General features: G+C 41.0%; 1 protein-coding gene across 1 annotated transcript in view; it reads left to right on the top strand.

The window, feature by feature from the left end:
* Positions 1-2,606: 2,606 nt before the first annotated feature.
* HSD17B3 (hydroxysteroid 17-beta dehydrogenase 3) overlaps positions 2,607-24,466 on the top strand; it is a 43,354-nt gene continuing 21,494 nt past the window's right edge. The window contains exons 1-2 of the mRNA XM_028531450.2: positions 2,607-2,760; positions 5,873-5,919. Coding sequence (XP_028387251.2) covers positions 2,607-2,760; positions 5,873-5,919 — 201 coding nt within the window. The remainder of the gene's footprint in view (positions 2,761-5,872; positions 5,920-24,466) is intronic.

Here is a 24,466-nt window from a genome sequence, read left to right as displayed (position 1 = left end):
CCGCCTGAGTGCCCAGGGTCAACCCGCTGCTGTCTCGTGCCTGGGATGCCTTATGTGCCCGGTGTCACTGCTCTTTGTGCAACGACCCCTCTCCACCTGGCTGCCCGACTCCGCCCTTCCTACCAGTTTGGGTGAATGTGTCTATTTTAACTCCTTGGTTGTCCAACTTCCATACAGTTCAATTTCCTGTCAGATCTGGTTGTTATCTTGTTTCTAAATTGTTGCTGATCTTATTTTGGTTGTGCGAGGAGGCACAGTGTGTCTACCTACGCCTCCATCTTGGCCAGAAGTCCTTGCAAAAATTTTTGAAGAAATTATAAAAATTTATTGAGCAATATTAAGAAGAACTAAAAGGATATGCCATGTTTATAGGTTTAATGACTCAAAAGTATAAAAATAAATGTTAGTTTTTCCCCAACTGTGCCCCAGTAGAGCTCTCCCCTGTGATTTCAGCAGTGCCCCGCTGACTATATCCTTGCAGGTTTTGTCAGCACCCCAGTGGGGTCCCTGTCCCAGGCAGTTGCTCCTGGGAACCAGCCTTGTCCTCCTGACTGTAAGCAGCTGTCTTAGTGCAGCCCAGAGAACTTCACCATTGCTTGGCTGCAACCACTCTCTTTCTAGTGAGGTCTGAACTCCAGTCTTGGGTCCAGGGCCTCCTTGCAAATTTATCTGTTCCTTAGACAATCTCCAGCCCTTGAGCATTCTTTTGAGTTCTCTTTTATGCCATTTTAGTTGCTAAATTCCTTATACATAATTAGTTTTTTTATATTACATAGCCCTTGTTCAAATGCTGTGTCGTTTGTGTCTCTTAAGTGGATCTGACTGATACACTAGTAAGAGTAAAGTTGAAGTTGCACATATGTAATATGTGTGATCAGAAATTGTGTGTGTGTGTGAGAGAGAGAGAGAGAGAGAGAGAGAGAAACTTGCACATGTACGGCCAAGAGCAAATACGAGACTCTCCATAGCAGTGTTGTTCAGCATCATCTGGAACTGAAAATGAATCCAACAGGAGGTAAACTGGCTGTGGGATGTGAAAGGAAGAGATGAGTTAAAAATATCACCAAGGTTTTTAACATGAACAACTGGAAGATAAGAGTTGCCATTTCCTGAGATTGGGGAGTCTGCAGGAGGATGGAGGTTTTGATGTTGGAAGGGAATATCAGAAGACAGTTTTAGACATCTTAAACTTGAGATGAGGCATTCAAATGGAGGTGTCAATAGGCAGTTGGATATGCCAGTCTGGATAGTAAGCCTGGATTATCATTGAAGTTGTACATTTGAGGGTCCTTGGCATACTGAGGGTCCTTAAAGTCAAGAGTTTGCATAATGTCACCAAACAGGTGTGACACTGGGACACTCTTCTTGGATGACTGTCATAATCTCCCCCCTCCCCCCAGTTCAGTGGTTGTGTCCACCCCCCATCTCTACCCCAAAAAGGTCATCTTCCTTTGGCACCCAGAGTGACCATCTAAAAGCGTAAATCAGATTATATAACTTCATTGTCTGAGTCTCTTCAGTGGCTTCCTGCTGCCTGTAGACTACGGTCCAAACTCCTCAGCAAGAGAATCTGGCTGTTCCTCACACCTGCATCTCACTTTATTCTTCTTCCTCTGTTCTCTCCAGACCAGTCCCTGTACTGGGCTATGTTGTTTATTCTTCAAATTCACAGATTGTTCTCATTCCAGGGCAGTTGTACCAGTAGCTCCTTCAGCCTGGAGGGGAACCTCATCTTTCCTGGCTCCTCCTTCTCACTCAACTTTCAGCTCAATGTGCCACATCTTTACACAATCCCTTCCTGGACACTCTGGCTAGAATATTTGATCACTAGTCTCTTTAACAGGGCACTCAGTAGCACTTTCTCATGGCATTGATATGCACCATTGTGTCAGCTCTTTGCATATCATCCGTCTCCCCTTCTGGAAGCTCAGCTCCCCCAGTCTTGCCTATGACTGTGTACTCATATTCCCAGAGCCTTGAACAGCGATGCCACCTGGTAGGCAGTCAATAAATGCTTGCTGAATAAATGACTTACAGGATACTGCATCCTTTTTAGCTTCCAAATCAGGGACAGTCCTCACTAGCATGGCTCAGTTGATCAGAGTGTCATCTTGCAGACTGAAAGGTCACAGGTTGAATTTAGGGTCAGTGCACGTACCCAGGTTGCAGGTTCAGTTCCCAGTCAGGGTGTGCATGAGAAGGAAACTGCTCATGTTTCTCTCTCTCCCTCCCTTCCACTCTCTCTAAAACCAATGCAAAATATGTCATAGGGTGAGGATTAAAAAAAATCAGGGAAGAACCTTGGGCTGCCATTTTAATTTTGTCCAAGCATTATCTTTCTTCGTGTTTGCTTTTTACTCCTTCACCAGCTCCCCCGCAGGCACAAAAGCCCAACAGTGTTATAAAGATATTAGAAAGAATACTTTATTCCGAAGTCTGTGAATCAGAGGATTGTGTAAAGAAGTTACTTTAATCTGAAGGTCTGTACACAGTGGATCACACCGGGTGACTCCAGAAGGTGACGGTCAGCCTCCCCAGCAGCCACGCCCCAGAGGGTCTGTGGAGGCTCTAGCCAGATCTGCAACTGCGGCTGCTGTGGTGCCATCATGGGGGAGGCTCTGGAGCACTTCTTTGTCTTCGTAGGGCTGCTGGTGTGCCTGGTCTACCTGGTAAAATGGGTGAGATTCTCCAAATGCGTTTTCCTGCACTTCCGGAAAGTTTTGCCAAGGTCTTTCTTGAAGTCAATGGGACAGTGGGCAGGTAAAGAAAGCATTCCATCTTTTGGTTTCTGTTGTCCTTGCTTATTATTATTTGTCTCAAAAGACATATTGCATCTTTTCCCTTTGAGAGCAAAGATGTAATTCCTTTGCGTGATTTTAAGTTGGAGGGTTCTGGAAAGCATGAGCAAAGTTTGAATTGTTGGAAAACAAAGGCTGGGCCTGAGGGGGTGAACAGGGAGGACTGCACCTGTCTGCCTGTCCTCACCAGCTGCGCTTTCTTCCCCGTGCGGCTTCTGATGGTACAAGTAGTAAGTGCTGCAGAAACTGCTGCATCCTGTTCTCCACATTTTCAGAAGCCCGGAGTGCCTGTGTTTTGTTAGTGTGTTTCAAAATTCTGAAATCTGAATCATTTCAATTCACTTTATTAAAAAAATTTTGCCACATCCTTTTGGAAAGTGAGTGTATTACAAAATCAAGGCAGGAAAGATCTCTATGGAGACACCTTTATAAGATAGTTAGACAGAAACTCAGTCTGGTGGGTGTCCCAAGTGGGTTCGTTGCTGCCTCCCAAAGGGACTTATCTCCTAGAACCGCCACGTGGAATTCCAGCCCATGGCTGGGTTTAAGGTGAAGGGCATGAGGCTGGCTTCAGCATCTCCTCAAATAAAGTACTAAGGTTACATTTCCAAGTTGGGCACCAAGAACTCCAATGACTGAAAAACAACTTAAGCAGCTTTAGAAATACCATGCCAGGAGACATTGTAAACAACCCTATAGAACTGCCAGATAAAATACAGTTAAATTTGAATTTCAGATAAACAAAGAATAATTTTTTAGTATATGACAGCCCAAATACTGCATGGGGCTTGCTTATACAAAAAAAATTATTCACTGTTTACCAGAAAAATCAAATTCAACTGGCATCTTACATCCTTATTTGTTAATCTGGCAGTCTTATAACTTGAGCAATAGAAATAAAAATTTTAACATATGAAAATTGTTTGGAATGGAAAATAGGTTTGTAACTGTGGCATGCTCCACTTGCAGCGTGTGAGTGTTTGCCCCCTTCCAGCTCTGGATTCACATCCAGTACTCTCCGGTGAACTCTCCAGGTGCTGGAACTCAGTGGTCTGGATTCACACGCTCTGCTCTACACAGATGTGAAAGCCCACACTGGGGGGCTTGGAACTCTGTGCATGTGCTGCCCATCCGTGCAGGCAAGAGCCCCTTTAAGAACATACATTGCAGAAAAAGTTCACAGGAGGCTAGAGGCCAGAGCATTTGTTGACTCAGAAAACATAATCTCAACCTGCCTTTTGAGTCAGTATGAATAATGTTATCATTAGCAGGAGTGCAATGTCTTTGAGCATAGGCAGATATTGAGGAGATAAGTAGAGGGGGTTGGAGAAAATCTAATTATTAAAAACTAAAATTTTAAACCCCCCAGAGCTCTGTGGTTGATTTGCTAATTATGTCATTGGTATATCTTAAAAGACTTGTAGCTGCAAAGTCAGACAGTTTGGGTTCAAAACCCATCGTCATAACTTTTAGCAGTGTGACCTTGATAGAGTTAAGAACGTCCTCTCTTGGCTTCTGATCTGTAAATTAAAAATAATGATAGTCCCTACATTAGAGTCTTATTCTGAATAGTAAGTGAGATGATGCGTCTATAACACTTGAAACTGTGCATGGCGGAAAGGAAGCACTCAATAGATACCAGACATTGATTGATATCATTATTTTAACTATAGTACAGGCCTTGTACCGGATGATTTTGAATGTCCCTGTAATAGAGGGAAAGGCGAGGAAGAAGATAACTCTGAGCATATGTAGCACAGGAGCTCCAAACTCAAACCAGGGAGCTGCTTAAGTGTTGGTAATGTTATTAAAAAACAACACAAAAAACACCAAGTGGACTAGCTGATATGGACAAGCCATTTATTCCTCACATTACAGGGGAGTGTGTCAACCACGGACAATCAGTGCAAGAGAGACAGCCTCTCCTGCTGTCTGAGGCTCTGTTTATAAGGGGTCCCAGACAAAGGGGGCACATGTCCTAAGAGGACTCTAAATTACATTACTTCAGTGGGTAAAAGGTCTCAAGAAGCAGTCACAGGACAAGAAGCTGCTCCCAAAGGAGATAAGGAGGGAATTACAATTCACTCCCAAAACAATACACGTTCCTTCTGACCAGCCTTCAGTCACGGGAGGGAAAGGGCCATGTCCACTGACCCCACAGCATAACAAGCCCTTCTACTAAGATGAACAGGTAATATGCATGGATCCACTAAAGTACCTAATTAAACACATAACCACTAGCAATTAATGAAATCAGGGTGCTTCTGCCAGTGTGCTGCTGGAAGCTCATACAACTTCGTGTGCTCTTACTCTCAAATAAGCTAAATGTATGTGTATGTTTTGTTCACACTTTTAGAAAGCATAACTTTTAATTGTTGGTGCAAAGGTAAATTGCAGGTATGTTTATTGAATTGTAGCACATTTTAATATTATGACTAAATGAGGTCTATCCTAGAGCTCAGCCATTAAGTATGTATGCAGTATTGAATATAAAAAAATTAGAAGGCCAATCTGATTGTTCTATATGAAACAATAGTGTCATTGAATGCAGGCTCTTCAGGTCCCTTCAGTTTATTTCATCCTCCTTTTGCATTTCTGTATTTTCATCTTTGTTAAGTTCCCTACTTTTCCTGGGCTTTGATTGTCATAGATCTGTGGGGGTGGAGAGGGGAAGGAGGAGGACTCAACTTTTAGAAGGAACCTTGAAATGTCCTTACAGTACAGTTGGATGTGTGGATGGAGATAACAAGGCACACTGCTTGCCCTTGATGAATCAAGGCTTATGGGATCTGAATGAAATGTGCCCTGGCTGAAGTTTTTTATTTCATTTTGTAGTGTGTTTTCTCTAGCCTCACCAACCCCTGTGCAGGGGGAACAGGTCATTTTGAACGTTCAGTGAGGGAATTTGAGGGCTGCAAACTTCCCAGTTGGGTGGGGTGGGCTAGGAAGCAGAAGGGTGCTGCTTTGGAATACAGTTTTGTGTCCCAGAGAGCAGGCCTGTGAGGAGACATAGCCAGTGAGCAAGGGGGCTTACAGGTTAACTCTGTGCTCTAAACCGTGTCTGCTTTTTGCAGTGATCACTGGAGCGGGAGACGGCATTGGGAAAGCTTACTCGTTTGAGGTGAGTTGGGTTCTTGGAGGCGGTTCTCTGCCTCTCATGCTGAATGCGTCGTGGTCCTGTGACGCCCACCCCGAGCACTAGTATCTGAAAAAATACAATGATATTCAAAGGTGGCAGCCTCTCCCCTCAGGACTTGTTTTAAAATTTAGGGGCCACTGTTATTTTCTAGTGTAATTGTACCACAAGCATTTATATACTTGAACACAATATAAAAAATTATAAACTACTTTTATTTAACCTTTACATTATAGTTAGAGCATATATTGATTAAAAAATTATTTGTGTAGGCAGGACATATTATCTATGACTATAATTTCAAGAAGATTAATGGGCATTACCAAATATTACATAAAGAAATGATTTGATAGGGCTGAGAGTCACTGGAATGTGATGAGCATCTTTTATATTTTTTCCCAGGCTTCTTATTTCTCTGCAGATAGATAGATAGGTAGATAGGTAATAGATGAGCATCTTTAAAAATACACTTATAGCATATGTAGTTTTATATGCTGTTTTTATTATTACTACAAATTCCATGAAGGAAATATTGTTTCCTGGAATTCCTACATAGTTTATTTCTTCCTAGAGTCATCACACTGACCTCTACAACCAGGTAAAACACAAAAGAAATAGAAAGAGCCTTAGAAATTATGAGGATGGCTGTCAAAAAAATCAGTAACACCTTAAAAATATGAAATGCACGTCAATGATGAAAACTACACTGAACACCAGCGCAGCACCCACGTGTCGCCTTGTCCCCAAAAGCCTTCATCGTGATAGATGCTAAGCCACCTGGGGTGAAATGGACAGTGCAAGGTGGAAACACCTGAGGGCACCTGGTGGGAACTTCTGGGACCTTAAAAAGCTTAAACCACCCCAACTAAAGAAGCTCCTAGTACTGGTCTCTTGGGTCTGCCCTCCCATCCTTCATCCTCTGATAGTTTCCTCGGTGCCGACATTCTGCTTCTGTTCTTGCTCTTACCCCAGTCCGTGTACAACACCTTTCTGATGGCGAGTGGTGCCCAGCGCTCGGCGGGTGAGTGCTCATATGTGTGTTGAGGTTGGGGAGACCACTCAGCAACCATTTTCTGAAACCCCCTGTCTTCCATATCCAAATACGAGGAGGAAAGCTTTTCTAGCTGTGTGCATTAAAACTGTATCATCTTTTATGTAACCATTTCCTACCTTAGACCAGGTTCCTGGAGAAGGCCTAATCCCTCATCCAAAAGACCCCTGGCCTTACCTCCCATTTCTCCAGAGTGGTGAGAACTTTAGGTCCTTTGTGATTTTCCTTAAACTCATGCTGGCTTGACCTACTTGTGGTCCTCTCGATATCTTAAGACTCAGGCCCACGTGGAAGTTCTCCTCAGTCATTCATTTCTCCACTGTTTCCAAAAGCAAACAGCCTGGGGTTTGGGAGCTGGGGGTGGCAGTCCTCACTCTGACACTAACTGGAGATTTTGGACAAGTTGCACATCCTTTCTGGGCTTCCAGTCTTCACCAGCACAAAAGATGCCTCCCAAGAACTTTCAAGTTCTAAATTCTGTTTCTGCTCTAGATTAATTCTTGTTTTGCTTTTCTTGTATAATCTTTTTCTTTGTTTCTTTTTGTTCTTTTCTAAGGCAACATGGTAGACAGTTTTCTGGGCTCCTTACTTCTCCTTCATGCAGGCTTTTCTCCCTTCCAGGGAGCCTGCTCTTGTATCTCTGGTGCATGTCATCCCAAGGGAAGCAGTGTGGAGCCTGGGAGACTGTGGACTTAGTAGCTGAGCCCGAGTTTGGGAACTAATTAGACATCTTTGTGTTTAAACCCTGGCTGTGATGCTCACTGCAGAGTTTACCCATCAATAAGCTGGATGTGAAGACCATCCCGCCTGGGCGACTGCAAAGGTTAAGTGGCACGAGGAGGGCAAAATGTTTTCTTTGCACAGAGTAAGCTCTTCAAGCTCAAGCTAGTGACTATTATTATTGGATGTTTAAACTGTGCTTCCTTTCCTATGTAATCCTTTTGTGCTTACCCATATTTTTACCCTTCCCATTGTTCTTCCTTCCTTCCTGATGTTCCCAAGATTCTGTCTTTTGTTATTTTCTTCCTATTCAGAGAACTCCTTTAGCTATTCTTTTAAGGTAAGTCTGCTGGTGACTAATTCTCTTTATTTCCTTCATCAGCAACGTCTTGACTTCCCCTTCACACCTGAAGGATAACTGCTGGATAGTTCATGGTTGACAGTCCTTTCTTTCAGCTCTTGAAAAATGTGCCACTCACTTCTGGTCTCATAGTTTCTGATGAGCCTGATGTCATTCAAATTGGTTTTCCCTTTTAAGGAGGGCGTTGTTTTTCTCTCCCACTGTTTTCAAGGATTTTTTTCTTTATCTTTAGTTTTCATTTTAATTATGATGTTTCTTGGTGTGCATTTCTTTGGGTTTAACTTGTGTGAGGTTCACACTGCCTCTTGAATTTGTAAGTTTATGTCTTTTCACAAATTTGGAAAATTTTCATTCGTTCTTTCTTCACGTACTTTTCCCTCCCACCCTTGTCTCTCCTTCTGGACCCTAGTGACAGGGCTGTCAGCCCTTTCTTACAGCCCAACGAGCGTCTAAGAGGCTTCCCGCTTTTTTTTTCAGTGTATTTTTCTTTGTTGTTTGGGCAATTTCTACTGTTTTATCTTTGAGCTCACTAATTCTTTCCTTGGTCCCCTCCTTTTTACTGTTGAGCCCATCCAACAGGTTTTTAATTTTGGGTATTGCATTTTTTGTTCTAAAATTTCCATTTTGTTATTTTTTTATATCCTCTATTTCAGGGGTGTCAAACTATTTCCACCGGGGGCCACATCAGCCTCAAATTTGCCTTCAAAGGGCCAGATGTAGATCTTCTTGCCCCTAGTTAAGGAGTAGTTACATTTATACAGTCTTAAAACTACATTTGGCCCTTTGAAGGCAACTGTGAGGCTGATGTTGACCCCGGTGAAAATGAGTTTGGCACTCGTGCTCTATTTCTTTGCTAAAACTTTCTATTTTTCATTTGTTTTAACTGTGTTCATCACTGCTTATAAAAGCATTTTTATGATGGCTGCTCTAAAATCCTAGTCATATAAATCTGACATCTGTGCCATCTTAATGCTGGCATCTGCTGATTGCTTTTATTTCTCTCAAATTGAGATTTTCCTGGTTCTTGGTGCGAAGAGTAATTTTTGAATGAATTTTGGACAGTTTTGGTTTTATGTTAGAGACTTTGGATCTCATTTAAGTCTCCTTTTTAGGGCTACACCAGCATTGCTTCAGCAGGGGAGTGGGGCTGACTTGTCCCTACAACGTGAGGTAGAAGCCCAGATTCCCGCTTGTTTTCATGGCAGTGCGTTGCCTCCTTGTTACTGTGGGGAGGGGTGAGAGCACTGGCTCCCCCTTCGGCTGCTCTGGGTGGGGAAGGTGAGAGTGTCTCCTCACTGTTCCCCATGAGGCCACCAGAGGTACCTGGGGAAGACAACGGGGTGAGGGGGAAAGTCCTGGCTGTCCTCGATGACTTTCCTGCCACCATACAAGGAGAAGGGATGTCTTGGCAGTAGAAGTTCAGGTTTCTTTTGACATGGTGGGTGGGTGGGATGAAAGTCCCAGGTCTGTACTTGGCCTTCTCTGAGACCAGCCAGCCTGGCTGGGGGATGGGGCCATTGTTACAGCAGTCTCACCCAGATGAAAGTCTCAGCTCATCACTCAGCATTTATAGGCAGTGGTGGCTGTAGGACCATAAAATGTTTTTGAATTGTTTACCTGGAGTAAAGCAGTTTTTGTTTAAAGTCTTCTGCCTTGCTGGTCCTTCGGTCAGAGAGGACAGAAGAGGCTTCTGTTGGGGCTTATGTCTGCACTTGCTGGTGTTTCTGAAGTTGGGGATATGTGAGCCCTCTAGCTAGCTGATCTTCTCTTCACCTTTTGGAGTTCCTTTCCTGTATTATGCCCAGGTTGCCCTTTGTAGTTGCATTCAGTGGCAGGAATGGGGAAAAGTACTTCTACTTCATCTTTCTGGAAGCCTATTCTATATTGCATTTTAACTTAATCTGCAGTTATATTTAGAGTGGCAAAAGAGGCTTCACCTCCTGCTAAAGGGATTTCAAGCATTACTGGGAGCAAGTGGGAAAACATTGTGGGGAGGGATGGGCCTGGGAGAAAGGACCGAAGAGGGCCTGCCTTCTGTGCCCCTGAGGCTGCTGCCCTGCCCTGTCTCTCACACCATTTCTCCTCCTTTAGCACCTGAATCCAAGCCTCTGCTTTTATTCACTGTCACACAGAGAGAGCTCTGTCTTTCCTGGCAGTCCCACCACCTGTTATAGATTAGCAGTGACAAGCACCTTCCTTGACCAAGGCCCTAATATGCAGTAGGAGAAAGGCCCATTCATCAGTGTGGCAGCCATTCTTCAGGCTGGTGCCCTGCAGTGAATTCTGGGAAAGAGAGAAAGTGTTTCTGTGGCTTAACTCCCGGGAAAAGGGGGACAGCAAAACCCGCATATGGAGCCTGTCATCCTGGACATTCTGGAAATGGATTGAGCTCTGCTCAAGTGGACAAAGGGGACAATGCTGGCCCAGACAATTGAGAGCTCTCTGCGCCCCGTCCTGGCCCAGACCACTTCACATGGAACTTAAAAATGTCGATGGCTCTTGAGAGGATGGAAAGCCCACCAGACAGAGAGCATCCTTTGTGCCGAAAATGCAAATTGTTTCCCATTTAATGGACAACCTCCCCTTCAGGAGGCCAGTGAAGTGAACTGAGACAAAGGTGCTACATTTTTAGCCATCCTAGGATGGATCCCAGGACTCAAAGATGAGGGTGGGGGGGTGGATTTCCCATGTAGAGAAGAGAGGGAAGACTCCAGTGTACCAATGGCAGGGTCCCCCTGGAAACGGGACAGTCCTTGGTTTTTATTTTTTAAATAAAATTTAAAACTTTAAATTTTCTACTTATTTTTAAGCTTATTATTAAACTTTATTTCTCAGAGAAGTTTTAGGCTGACTGTAAAATGGAGTGGAAGTTACAGAGATTTTTTGTATGCCCCCTGCCCCCACACACCCATAACTGCCCCGTTGTCAACACCCCAGCCCCTTCAGAGTGGAGCGTTTGTTACAATCAGCGAACATACGCCGACACGTCATTATCACCCAGAATCCACGGTTGACCTTAGTGTTCACTCTTTTTGGTTAGTTTTCCTGTGGTGGTTGTTTTTCAGAGGAAACAGTCACACAGGCACGACTGAAGATGAGTTTCTTTGAGGGAATCTGTCTCCTGCCTCCCGCTCCTTTGCTCAGTCTGGCCAAAATGGAGCTTTATCTAGGGTCCATCGAAACTGACATGAAATCTTCGGCAGATTTTTCTGTGGTTTATTTTTCATTTAAACCAGAGCTGTGTTCCAGCTTTCGTTTTTGAATAAACTTTTTTGTATGTCACATTTAAGTACACTAGGAAATTGACTATTGAAAGGGAACAACAGATGCAGAGAATCACCTCTAATTATCTTTTAAAAAAGATTTTATTCATTTATTTTTAGAGAGAGAGAAAGGGATGGAGAAAAAGAGGGAGCGAAAAGTCAATGTGTGGCTACCTCTTGAGTGCCCCCTACTGAACCTGGCCTGCAACCCAGGCATGTGCCCTGACTGGGAATCCAACCAGCAGCCCTTTGGTTCACAGGCCAGAGTTCAATCTACTGAGCCATACCAGCCAGGGCTAATTATCTTTTTTTAAATGTCTAGATATTGATTGATTTTTAAAAAACTTTATTGTACATATTCCAGGTCAAGGACTTTATGGCTGAGGATCATCTGTTAGATTGAATGTAATTTACTTTAAAAACTTCAGCATAGATGATATGATATGCATGTGGGTCAGTTAATTTTTATATTTTAAACAGTTTCTTGAGATATAATTTACAAAGAAAAAAATTTACGTAAGTGCACAATTCAGTGATCTTTCATAAATTAACCAAGTTTTCCACCATCATCACCATCCAGTTTTAGAACATTTCCATCACTCAATACAATTGTAATAAGCTTCCTCACGCCTGGTCACAGTAAATCCTTCATTCGCATCCCTACCCCTAGGCTGCCGCTAAGCTTTTCTGGATACTTCATGCAAAAGCCACCACACAGTATGCAGTCTTTTGCGACTGGTTCTTTCACTTAGCACAGTGTTTTTGAGGTTCATTCATGTTGTAGCATGTGTTAGTGGTTCCTTCATTTTTATTGCAGAATAATATTCCATAGTCTGGATATACCATAGTTTGTTTATTCATTTACCAGTTGAATATTTGGATGTTCCCATTTTTTGACAATATGATAACATCACTGTAAACATTCATATGTGAGTCTTTGTGTGGACATATGTTTCCATTTCTCCTGGGTAGATTGCTCAGGAGTGGAATCACTGGACTATCTGGTAAATTTATGTTTAAGGTCCACGAGTTTTAGCCCCCATTTCTGCAGCACTTGGTTCATAGCTGAGGTTAACACCCAGAGGTGATGTCTGCTAGGTTTCTCTACTTGCCTCTCCAGACCCACTCTCTGTCCTTCTTCACTCTGCACTGTGCCCCACGAGGCTGACTTGCACCAGCAAACTCAGGTGGACTCTGGTTTCAGCTGGGTTTGGCCAGTGGGGGACCCTGGCAACAGGTGAGAGGGAAGGTGGAGAGTGAGGTTGGGTTCTTTTCTGTTCTCTCTGTGGGTCACGCAGCGTTGGCTGTGACCCACTGCTGAAGATAGCAGCGCTGCTGGGCAGCCCTCTTCACATAGTTCTTACTCTGGTTCTGCTAACAGTTCATTCCTCAAACTTTTCAGGCCGCAAGTGATGACAGGCCTATTGTCATTAGCCTCAGAGTATCGTGGTTTCTCTACACCCTACACACACCTTGTTAATTGTCCTTTTAGTAAACTCTCTTCAAGTTACCCAACTTGAGTATGCTGTTTCTGTCAGGACCCTGCTACCTCCAGTGTTTAGTTAATTTTTTTAATCCTCATCCAAGGACATACTTACTGATTTTAGAGAGAGGGGCAGAGAGGGGGAGAAAGGGAGAAAAACATGGATATGAGGGAGAAACTTCAATCGGTTGCCTCTTGTATGTGATCCAACCAGGGACCGAACCCTCAACCTGGGCATCTGCCCTGACCTGGGAATCTAACCTGCAATCTTTTGGCCTACTGGACCACACTCCCAACTTACTGAGCCATAACAGCCAGGGCCAGTTTTTAGTTAATTTTTAAAGATACTAAATTGAAGTTCATCAACATGTATGCTTCAGCAAATTGGACTTTCATTAGAGGGTTTGCCAGTTAGCCAAGAGATGTTATGAATGATTTCCCTCAGATAATGTAGTCCAAGAAAATGTGGATTAGCTAGAAATATTGTACAGGCACTTTTGTTGCCCTCATTAAAAAAAAAAAAAGATGTGATATCTTGTTTGGCCATGCATCTTGACACTTAGTGAAGGATTCTGTCACCCAACCCACAAGAAGGCTGACTGCATCCTGCCCCAGGACCATATCTACCCATCTGGAATGAACTTTCATCAAGGTCCTCACAGAATGCCTAAGGGGCAGAGGGCTGGGAGTCTGCTGAGCTGTAAGAACAGGTTTGTGATAGTTTTAGGTGCCAGTTTACTGACAGATGTTGGTGTGGTAGGATTTGGTCTGAGGCTTGCTTGCATTTTGAAGCACGCCATCTGCTGGCTGGGGTGTGGGGAGAAGACATGAAGCCCTCATCTACACTGGAGGATACAAGAAAGGCCCAATGATTATGAACAACCGAAGCATTTAGAACAGATAAAGACATCAGATTTACTGCCTGATGTCTAGGGTTCTGGCCATTCAGGGCTCCCGTTAGCTGTGCCCAGGTATAGGACCCCCGAGGCATCACGTGCAACTGCTCTGGCCTGTACAAAAGCAACCTACTGTCCTGAAGCAGGGCCAGCACTGCTGTTCTCCCAGGTCTCCTTGGCCCCAGCTGAGCCCCATGTGGGAACCACCCAGTCCACATCTCTTGCTCTCTTAAAAACCACTGTGACCTGCTTTTCATGTACTTGTTTTGTTCTCCTTTAAAAAAAAATTAAAGGTTTTATTTTGAGATCATTGGAGACTCATATGCAGTTGTAAGAAATACAGAGTTCCCACATACCCTTTCCCCAGTTTCTCCACAAAGTTACTGAACAGTATCAAGCCAGGGTGTCGGCACAGAGACAGTCAAGTATAGAATAGTTTCATCACCACAAGGATCGTTTATGTTGCTCTTTTACAAACACCCCACTCCCTCCTACTCCCACTCCCTCCTTAATCCCTGGCAAGTACTAATCTGGTCCCCATTTCTATAATTTGGTCATTTCAAGCATGTTACATGAATGGAATCATATGCTTTTGTAACATTTTTGGATTGACTTTTTTTCACTCAGCATAATTTTCTGGAGATTTATCTAGGTTTTGTCAATAGTTTGTTCCTTTTTGGTGCTGAGTAGGATTTATGTTACAGCTGTTTCAGCTTGCTCTAACCTTTTACCTACTGAAGGACATCTAGGTTTTTCCCAGTTTTTGGCAATACAAATAAAGCTGCTATAAACATTTGTCTCTAAGTAATTGTGAGAGCGGAAGACTCTATTTTTCTGGGATAAATGCTTAGGAGTGCCACTGCTGGGTGCTATGGTAGTTGCATGTTTAGTTTTAAAGGAAACTGCTGAACTATTTCCCAGAACGTCTGTACCATTCCCACCAGCAATGGCTGAGTCACCCAGATTCCTCATATTCTTGTCACATTTAGTGTCATCACCTTCTTTTAATCTTATTTTATCCATTCTGCCTGATAGCTGAATAGTGAGATCTAATTGTGGTTTTAATTTGCATTTTCCTGATGTCTAACGATGTTTATGTGTATATTTTTAATTCAAAGAGGCATAAAGAAGAGAATAGCAAAGCTCATCATCTCTTTGCCTAGATAATCCCTGTTAAAGAAAAAATAATGCAGGCATAAAATGAGAAAACTTAAGCACCACAGGAAGTCATAAAAAGAAATAGAGGCCTCTCATCATCCTTGCCCATATCCTGCCCTTCTCTGTCAAGGTCTCTGTGTTCAGAATGTTTTGAGATTTTTTTCCAGAAAGTGTAAATAAAACCCATGCTTATGCCCACACTTCCATGTGGATAAGGATGTTGATAGAGTGGTGGAGGATGGCTGCAGTGACAGACGGAATGGCAGTCCAGATTTTCCTGATTGGCAGGTGGCTTTGTCCAGGCTCCTTCTGTCTTGTCTTGTGGGCCTTTGCTCCACTCTTCAAAGCTGGAGCTGGGTCATGAGGCTGTATGTGTGTGTCCTGCAAGCCCACTGACAGTTCTGTGGCCAAACCTGGGGCAAGAACAGCCAGGTGTCATTTAGTCTCATGCCCACGAAGACGTGGCAAACAGGTTTCAGTAGGCCACCAGCAGCCTCCCTCAGAATGCACGCCTGCATGTCTGCATGTTAGTTTTTGCCGTGTCAGCACCATGGGATCCTACTTTACACAGCCATGAACCCTGCTCTCATCTTTATGTTGTCCGTTGAATAATCTAGGGTGGAGATCTTGCCACAACAAAGGCATATGGGTAGATGGCCTACATTCTTTTTAATGATCTCAGGGATATTCCTCTCCAGGGATGTACCGTGTCTCTTTTATCAGCTTCTTAGGTGTTGGCACTAAGGTTGAGTTTCATTTTTGTTTTTACAAATAATGCTTCAAGACACACCCTTGAACATATACACCTTCAAATATACATCCCTATCAGTAAGATAACTGGCTCATGGCTGTGTACATTTAAATATTGGATACTATTGCCAAATTGTCTTCTATATGACGGAACCAATTTTAACCTATCCTATATTATTATACATCTTAATATTTATATAACATGAGTTTAATATATTTAAAATATTATGCATTTTACTTTTTGTCACTCTGATGTATGTAGGTAAACCTGTATTCTTGGCTATTAATGTCCAGAGAGTGCTAGAAGCAAAATACACAACTAAACATTGTCTGGTTTTATTCCTCCACATCTGGGAAGCTCTAGTGTCACCCCCAAAACCTGGGATGGTATGGATACAGGCACTGCTCCCAGCTCCTATGTGACAGACAGAGCAGTCAGAATCCTTCTCAAGACAGTTCTCCGGGAAGCTACAGGGAATGGCACAGAGCTGGCCCTTGGAGTCTATTCACTTGCCTAGCTCTGCCTCAGACCAGCCCAAGAAATCCCCACTGTGACCTATTCTTGACTGTCATCTTACTTGGCAATGTATGGTGATACTTTATGTTGTTTCAGCAAGAAAATTCTTCTTCCTAATGTCTGAATTACTCAAGTTTAAGTTATTCCATCTGCACTTTCAGCTTATTCTCTTTCATCTTGCCTTAAATGAAAATAGTAGCTTTTAATTATTTTTGCACTCCCCTGGATTTATTGCTTTGTTCTTGTGTGGCTTGACTTCAACCCTATAATTTCTGATTTAGGCTTTGACTGTCCTAGGTTCATTGTAGTATGCCATGAATGTGTGTGTGCATGTGTGTGAGAGAGAGAAAGAGAAGGGGGGAGAGAGAGAGGAGAGAGAGGACAGAGAGGAGAGAGAGAAAAATGTATTAAACAAGAGTGTATATAATGCATAGATGTGTTTTAAAAAATAGTGACATGAGTACTGTGTCCTTTATCATCCAGTTTAAGAAATAATATGTGACCCAAGTCCTTGAAGCATGCCATACAGCCACATGTCATGCCTTTGTGTTTCCTCTTCCTCACCCTACAGATGTAAGCACTATTATGAGCATTGTATTAATAATTTTTTCTTACTTAAAAATTCTATTACATATACATGTATCCCTAAACATGTCGGTTGCATCGCTTGTTTTGAATTTCATTTAAATTGATTCATATATTGATGTCTTTTTTTGTTTTTTTTAAAGGTGTGGTTGTTAATAACTGTGAGTTTGCTGTCATTTTACTGTTCATATTTTTTATCTTCTTTTTCTTAGATAAATCCTTTTAACATTTTACATAATAAGGGCTTGGTGATGATGAACTCCTTTAACTTGACCTTATCTGAGAAGCACTTTTCCTGCCCTTCCATTGTAAATGAAAGCTTTGTTGGATAGAGTAGTCTTTGATGTAGGTCCTTGCCTTTCATGACTTGGAATACTTCTTTTCAGCCCCTTCTTGCCTGCAAGATCTCTTTCGAGAAATCAGTTGACAGTCTGATGGGAACTCCTTTGTAGGTGACTGTCTCCTTTTCTCTTGCTGCTTCTAAGAATCTCTTCTTGCCTGTAATCTTGGGTAATGTAATTATGATGTGCCTTGGTGTATTCCTCCTTGGGTCCAACTTCTTGGGGACTCTCTGAATTTTCTGGACTTCCTGGAAGTCTATTTCCTTTGCCAGATTGGGGAAGTTCTCTTTAATTATTTGTTCAAATAAGTTTTCAATTTCTTGCTCTTCCTCTTCTCCTTCTGGTACCCCTACTATTTGGATGTTTGAACGTTTAAAGATGTCTTAGAGGTTCCTAAGCCTCTCCTCATTTTTCTGAATTCTTGTTTCTTTATTCTTTTCTGGTTGAATGTTTCTTTCTTCTTTCTAGTCCACACTGTTGATTTGAGTCCCAGTTTCCTTCCTGTCACTGTTGGTTCCCTGTGCATTTTCCTTTATTTCACTTAGCATAGCCTTCATTTTTTTCATCTAATTTGTGACCATATTCAACCAATTCTGTGAGTGTCCTGATTACCAGTGTTTTGAACTGTGCATCTGTTAGGTTGGCCATCTCTTCATGGCTTAGTTGTATTTTTTCTGGAGCTTTGATCTGTTCTTTCATCTGGGCCATTTTTTTTTTTTGTCTTGGCCCATATATTGATACTATCTGCAGCCAGCTTCTTATCAGTCAATATTATGTTTTTGAAATTCATCCATGCTGATATATGTGGGACACAGTTCATTCATTTGCAGAATTGTTTAGTAGTCCATTATGTAATATATCCCAATTTAGGCTTCCAATCAAGAGGGAGGTGTAGGTAGACATGCTTCACCTCCTTGTACAACCAGAAGAAGGATCACAACTAACCTCAAAACAAAAAACACCCAGGGCTGCCAGAAAATCAAATTGTGTAGAAGTCTGACAACCAAGGATTTAAAGAAGCCATATTCATCCAGATGGGTAGGAGGGGCAGAGAAGGGGAGCTGGGGCAGAGAGGAAGTGGTGTTGTGGCTGTGAAGAGGTGGTGGTGGTGGCTGGTAGAATGGGTCATCCCACATTCATGTGTGGTGGATAAAAATCAGGAGGAACACATTGGCAGCAAGCAATCCCAGCCCCAGGCTAGATTGCACAGCCCATGGTTCCAGTGTCAGGAAAATAAAGCCTCATAACTTCTGGCTGTAAAAACCAGTGGGGGTTGGGGCAGCAGAAGAAATTGCTGGTCTCTTGGGAGAGTCTAGCTAAAGGGATAGTACAGCCCTAGAATGTATGCAAATTACCTACTCTGGGAACCATCACCAAAGCAGCAGCTAGAAGGGTGCCAGTCGCACATGGGAAGGGGGTGAAATGACTAGAAACAGGACATGTGCCAAGCAAGCCTCCAGCAGCCAGACAGCAGCATTGTCTCCTCTCCAAGCCCTCCCTCACATACACAGCCATGAAGTGGTGAAGGAGGTTGCCCCACCTTGGTGAATACCTAAGGCTTTGCCCCATACAACTTAACAGGTTCACTAAGACAGGGAATAAAAGCAGCTCTACCTAATGTATAGAAACAAACACAGGAAGGCTGCCAAATTGAGGAGACAAAGAAGTATGGCCCAAGTGAAAGAACAGGACAAAATCCCAGAAAAAGACCTAAGCAAAACAGAGATAGGCAACCTATCAGATGCAGAGTTCCAAATTCTGGTGATAAGGATGCTTGGAGAACTCACTGAGTATGGCAAAAAACATAAGGGAAGAAATGAAGTGAAATAAATTGAACACTAAGTGTACATACACTAAGTGAAATAAAGAAAATTCCACAGCGGTCCAACAGTAAAGGGAAGGAAGTCAAGTTTAAATCAATGATTTGGAAAACAAGGAAGAAATAAACATTCAACCAGTACAGAATAAAGAAATGAGAATTCAAAAAAAATGAGGAGACTATAAGAAGACTCTGGGACATCTGCAAATGTGCCAACATCCAAATCATAAGTGTCCCAGAAGGAGAATAGGAAGAGCAAGAAATTGAAAGCTTATTTGAAAAAACAATGAAAGAAAACTTCCCTAATTTGGCCAAGGAAATAGGCATACTAGTCCAGAAAGCACAGAGAGTCCCAAACAAGATGGACCCAAAGAGGATCACACCAAGACACATCATAATTAAACTGGCAAAGTTAAAGATAAAGAGATAATCTTGAAAGCAGCAAGAGAAAAGCAGAGAGTTACTTTCAAGGGTGTTCCCATAAGACTGTCAGCTGATTTCAAAAGAAACTTTGCAGGCTAGAAGGGACTGGCAAGAAGTATTAAAAGTGATGAAAAGCAAGGACCTACATCCAAGATTACTCTATCCAGCAAAGCTGTCATTTAGAATGGAGGGCAGATAAAGTGCTTCTCATACAAGGTAAAACTAAAGGAGTTCATCATCACCAAGCCCTTATTATATGAAATGTTAAAGGGAATTATTTAAGAATAAAATCAGAACTATGAACATTAAAATAACAACCAACTCACAGCTATCAACAACTGAATCTAAAAAACAATAACAAAAACAAAATCAAACTAAGCAAACAGCTAGAACAGGAACAGAATAATAGATATGGAGATCATTTGGAAGGTTATCAGTGGGGAGAAGGAAAGAAAGAATAGAGAAAAGGCTACAGGGATTAAGAAACATAATTGGAAAGGTATGAAACAGACAGGGGGAAGTTACAAATAGTACAGGAAATGGAGAAGCCAAAGAACTTACATGCATGACCCATGGACATGAACTAAGGGGGATGGGGATTGCTGGAGGGAAGTGGCATACCAGTTTAAGGCAGGCAAAGGGGGAAAAATTTAGACAACTATAATGGCATAATCAACAAAATATAATTAAAATACATATCTCAATTTAGTTATTTTTTCCTCTGTTGACAAACATTTCTGTAGTTTCTCTTTTGCTGATCTGCACACATTGTCTGCGTCTCCTAAAGGACTTGTGTGAGAGCTCAGAACATGCCTGGGAGCAGAATCGCTGGCTTATAAATTGTTCAGAGCCTACATTACTAGATAATGTTTCTTCCAATTAGTTTCTAGAGTTTTGGTGTTGAGGTTATATCAGCCTCATAAACTGAGAAGGAAAATTTTACCTCTTTTTACTTTTTAGGAATTATTGGTTTTTTAAATGTTTAATAGAGTTTGTCTGTAAAACCACCTTTGTTTTAAAGTACTTATTTATATCACTATCATCATCACTGCATTATTGTTATTATATTTTAGTGGTTGTTGAGCTATTTTTGTTTTTAATATTTTTTGATAAGTATTAGATTTATATTTCCTAGAAATATATCCATTTCACCTTAAGTTTTCAAATTTATTGACTTTTTTGGTAACATTTTTTTACTATGCTTAAAAAACTTCAGCAGGAAATGTGTTTATCCAAGGCTATGAATTAATTCACAAAATCACTGGTCAACAGCTTTGTTATGAAAATGAGCCTAGATATCGAGAGGCAAGTAATGGGAGACATTCATCCCCCTCCACTTCCTCTCCTTTTTCTAGGACTGCAGTCACTCAGATGTTGGGCAATATTATTTCTGAAAGTCCTATTGTGAAGATCCTGAATTCATCCTCTATTTGTCTTTTTTTTCCCCATAATTTCTGTTTCTTTGCCTCTTTGCTTTCTTGTTTGGAAAAGGATTTCATCAATTTTGTCCTCCAACTCTTCTACTACATTTTTCATTTTTTGCTCTATTTTCTTTAAAAATTTTACATTTCTAAAAACATTAAAAATGAAAACTTTTAAAATAAATTAAAAATTCCTCACCAATTCTGATGGGTATTTTTCAACTATCTTTGCAGTTCTATGTGAAGATATTTTATTAGGTAATCCAGAATTAGAATTGCTCTATCTTTCTGATGAATTACACCTTTTACTAATCTTTATTTCTGGTAATACTTATTTTCTTTAATACTTGTCTTGGCTGATATTAATAAAGCTGTGCCTTTTGTCTTTTGATTGGTATTCACCTTGTATATATATTTTTTTCTCATTTTAGTTTCAACCTTTTTGTGACCTTATGTTCTAGAGGTGTTTCTTGAAAATATCCTAAAGCCCGATTTTAATTCAACTCCTCTCTGGTGTTCTTTGTCTTTTACTAGGGCTTGGTAGTACATTAATTTCTGAAATCTTGCAGATATTATGGTTATAGTATAACTATTGTGTTCATTTAGTCAAATGACTCAAAGGATTGCTAATATTTTATCTTCAGTATTTTAGAAGCACAAAGATACATGCTAAAACTTGTTAATCTTTTATTTAACTTAGTAAGGAAGGATACAGCAGGAAGACAAATGAGCTGATTGAGAACATTTGAGAAATGAAGTCATATGTAATCAGTCAGGAAAGGAATGTGAAATAACATTGCCAAGTTAGATACCAGATGAGCTAACTTTCTACAGGGTGATAATCATGTCATCTTTGGGTTAGCTTCTCTGCCAGGCTATGAAGTCCCCCAGACTGTTCTCTTTCAAACCTTGTTGGCTGTGAGTTCTCTGTACCTTTGTCAGTTGAGGGTTGTTAAACAAAGATTCTGTAACAGTGCAGTAACCTGCCCCAAGTGTCAGATGAGGTCAAGCAGGCTCATTAGAAAACATTCTAGGGTGATATTAATAAAAAAGTCAAGCAATTATCATTTTACCAGTGAGACAATGCATGGTGCTGTCGTCTGTTTTCTCTTTTTCCTGACTTAGCATCTCTCCTTTCCTGGTTGCTGAGGTGCTTGCACCTTCCAGGGATGGAGGAGCAGGAGAATCAGAGAGGAGAAGGGAGACCCTACACTTCTTATGCACTTGGTACCCTCCCTCATGAGAGAGCACCTAGCTCACTGGTCTTGGTGACTGACACCAAGTGTCTGAAGTGCCAGGTGACTGAAAATTACTTACTGAGTAATTTTCTGAGTTATGCACCACAGTGAGTATCCCTCCCCTTGGCCCTGGTGAACCACCCTCATCCTGCATTCTGCCTCACATTCTTCATCCAGCTGCGCTTCTGTGGAGGTCTCTTTGCTTTGAGACAATTGGTGTGGAAAGAATGTAGTCCCATACCAGTTCTCTCCCACATATGGTCAAGGAGAAAGCTCAAACAACTCTGGGTGGTGGCAGCAGAATGCGCCACTATCAGAGCACCAATAAGCTCCAGTCTCTGCTCGTAAGCTTGGGAGTTGGCCTTTGTCAGTAAGTCTACAGTTCAAGCACAATGAATAAGAAATAAGCCTTCTTATGTTACTACACTGCTGAGATTTTAGTGTTAACTTGTTACAACAGCACTGCCTATGTTATATTAACCAATTCAGGCAAAAAAGGGGGGCAGAGATAAAGAACAGGAAAGTACAATGTATGGAAAACATACAATAAGATGGGATGCTACTCCTCTCTGTTGACTCGAAGTGAGAGGCAGGTAATGCTCCTCCCTCATGCTGCCCTTGGGGATGGGAGTCACAGTTAGGAAGCAGGAAGAACCAAAGCAATCCTCTTGACAAATCCTTCCTCATTGCCACTCTGTTATATATTTATATGAGTGTGGGGTCCATCAGGGAAGGGCTCAAGAATGATATTACTTTACATTTTTGCCTTGGTTTTCTCTTTGAAATCACTTTGTGATCTGATTATCTTTTTGAGTCTTAGTACTTCTGCTGAAATTTCTAATTTAACATCTTATTACATAAATCAAAAACAATTAAGGGTATAAGAAATTTAAATAGACTCTCACACTGGTTTAATTAATATTTGGTAAGCCATTGTAGTGTATTGAGGTAAACCTCAAGTTTTGTTTAAGAGACAACAGTATATAAAACCGAGTAGCCAAAAAGATCAAATACACACTCCTTAAGGACGTTTATGGAACAATCATAAAAGTTGTCTGCTTATTAGGCTACATAGAAAACTGTGATAAGTTACAATAGCAAAAAACATACCTTTACATTCACTGAATACTATGCACTAAAATTAAGGATAATCTTGGAAAATGATATCCATATCCTTATCTATATTGAAAAATTATTCTTCAGTGTAGCTTTAAGACTAAAGAAAAAATAAAAATGGACACCCTTGTGTATCAAAGTATTATGCAGATGAAAAGTTTTAGTTTTGAATGAACTTAGTAGAAAAGAAAAGAGACTATAGTTGTCTTACCTGTCAAGAAATTGTAAAAAAAAAATAAAATAAATAAAAAAGAAATAGAAGGAGTAATTAATAAAGGGAAAAACAAAAATTGATGACTTAGGAAACACAGGAATAAAGTAAATCGATCAGTTTAAACTGAAGTAACTGATCAGTTAAGCTGATTCTTGAAAAAGACCAAAAAAGAAAACAAATCTTTAAAAAAACTTAAGCTAAGGGGAAAAAAAAGAAAACTGAAAGAGAAATAACAACATTAGGAACCTAGCTATAGACAAGATTTTTAAAAACAAAGAAGAGAAGCCCTGACTGGCTTAGCTCGTCGGTTGGAGCATGTCCCATAAACCAAAAGGTTGTGGGTTCAGTCCCCAGTCGGGACACATATAGGAGGCAACTGACTCTCTCTCTCTCTTTCTCTTTCCCTTCCTCTCTTTCTAAAAGCAATAAAAAAGTGTCCTTGGGTAAGGATTTAAAAAGAGAGAGAAGGAAGAAAATATTATTTAAAACTTTGTATCAATAAATTGAAAATTTAAATGAAAGAAATGATTTTATTCCTATGGAAATGTAATCAAAGTTGACTCAAGAGGAAGTAGGAAAACAATAAGAGACAAGTACTCACAGAAGAAATGTGAAAGGTTATACTTAAATAAAACACCTAAACATTTCCATAAGTAAATATTAGTAAATTCTCAAGGAATAGGTAAAACAAAATTTAAGATGACTAACCATCTTGATTTGCCTGGATCCGAGGCAGTTTCTGGGATGTGGGGATTTTAGTTTTAAAATTAGGAAAATCCTGGGACAAGATGGTTACCTACATGTTTCATGAATTGAATAGACAGATTAACATGAATCATACTGAAATGGAATAAAGATAACATAGGAGTATTAGAATCCAAGTTAAATACTAGCAAATGGAAGTTTTAAAAAGAAGTATTTAGAAAAAAGAATGCATGAAGATATTCTGAAATCTATAAATGTTATCTTCCAGAAATACTGGAAACATTGTGCATCGTATTGAGAAATTTGTTCTCAGTATAGTAGGAAACAGACAGTAATGTTTGCTTAACATTGTTCAGGAGGTGTTAATCAAGATAATAAGGACAAAGTATTCAAATCTTGTAAAGGAAGGGATGAATGATACTTTGTAGAGTATATTATCATCCATGATAAAAGTCAAATGTTGATGAACAA

The sequence above is a fragment of the Phyllostomus discolor genome, chromosome 3 (genome assembly GCF_004126475.2).
Source record: "Phyllostomus discolor isolate MPI-MPIP mPhyDis1 chromosome 3, mPhyDis1.pri.v3, whole genome shotgun sequence".
Lineage (NCBI taxonomy): Eukaryota > Metazoa > Chordata > Mammalia > Chiroptera > Phyllostomidae > Phyllostomus > Phyllostomus discolor.
This window is presented reverse-complemented; position numbering and strand designations above follow the sequence as displayed.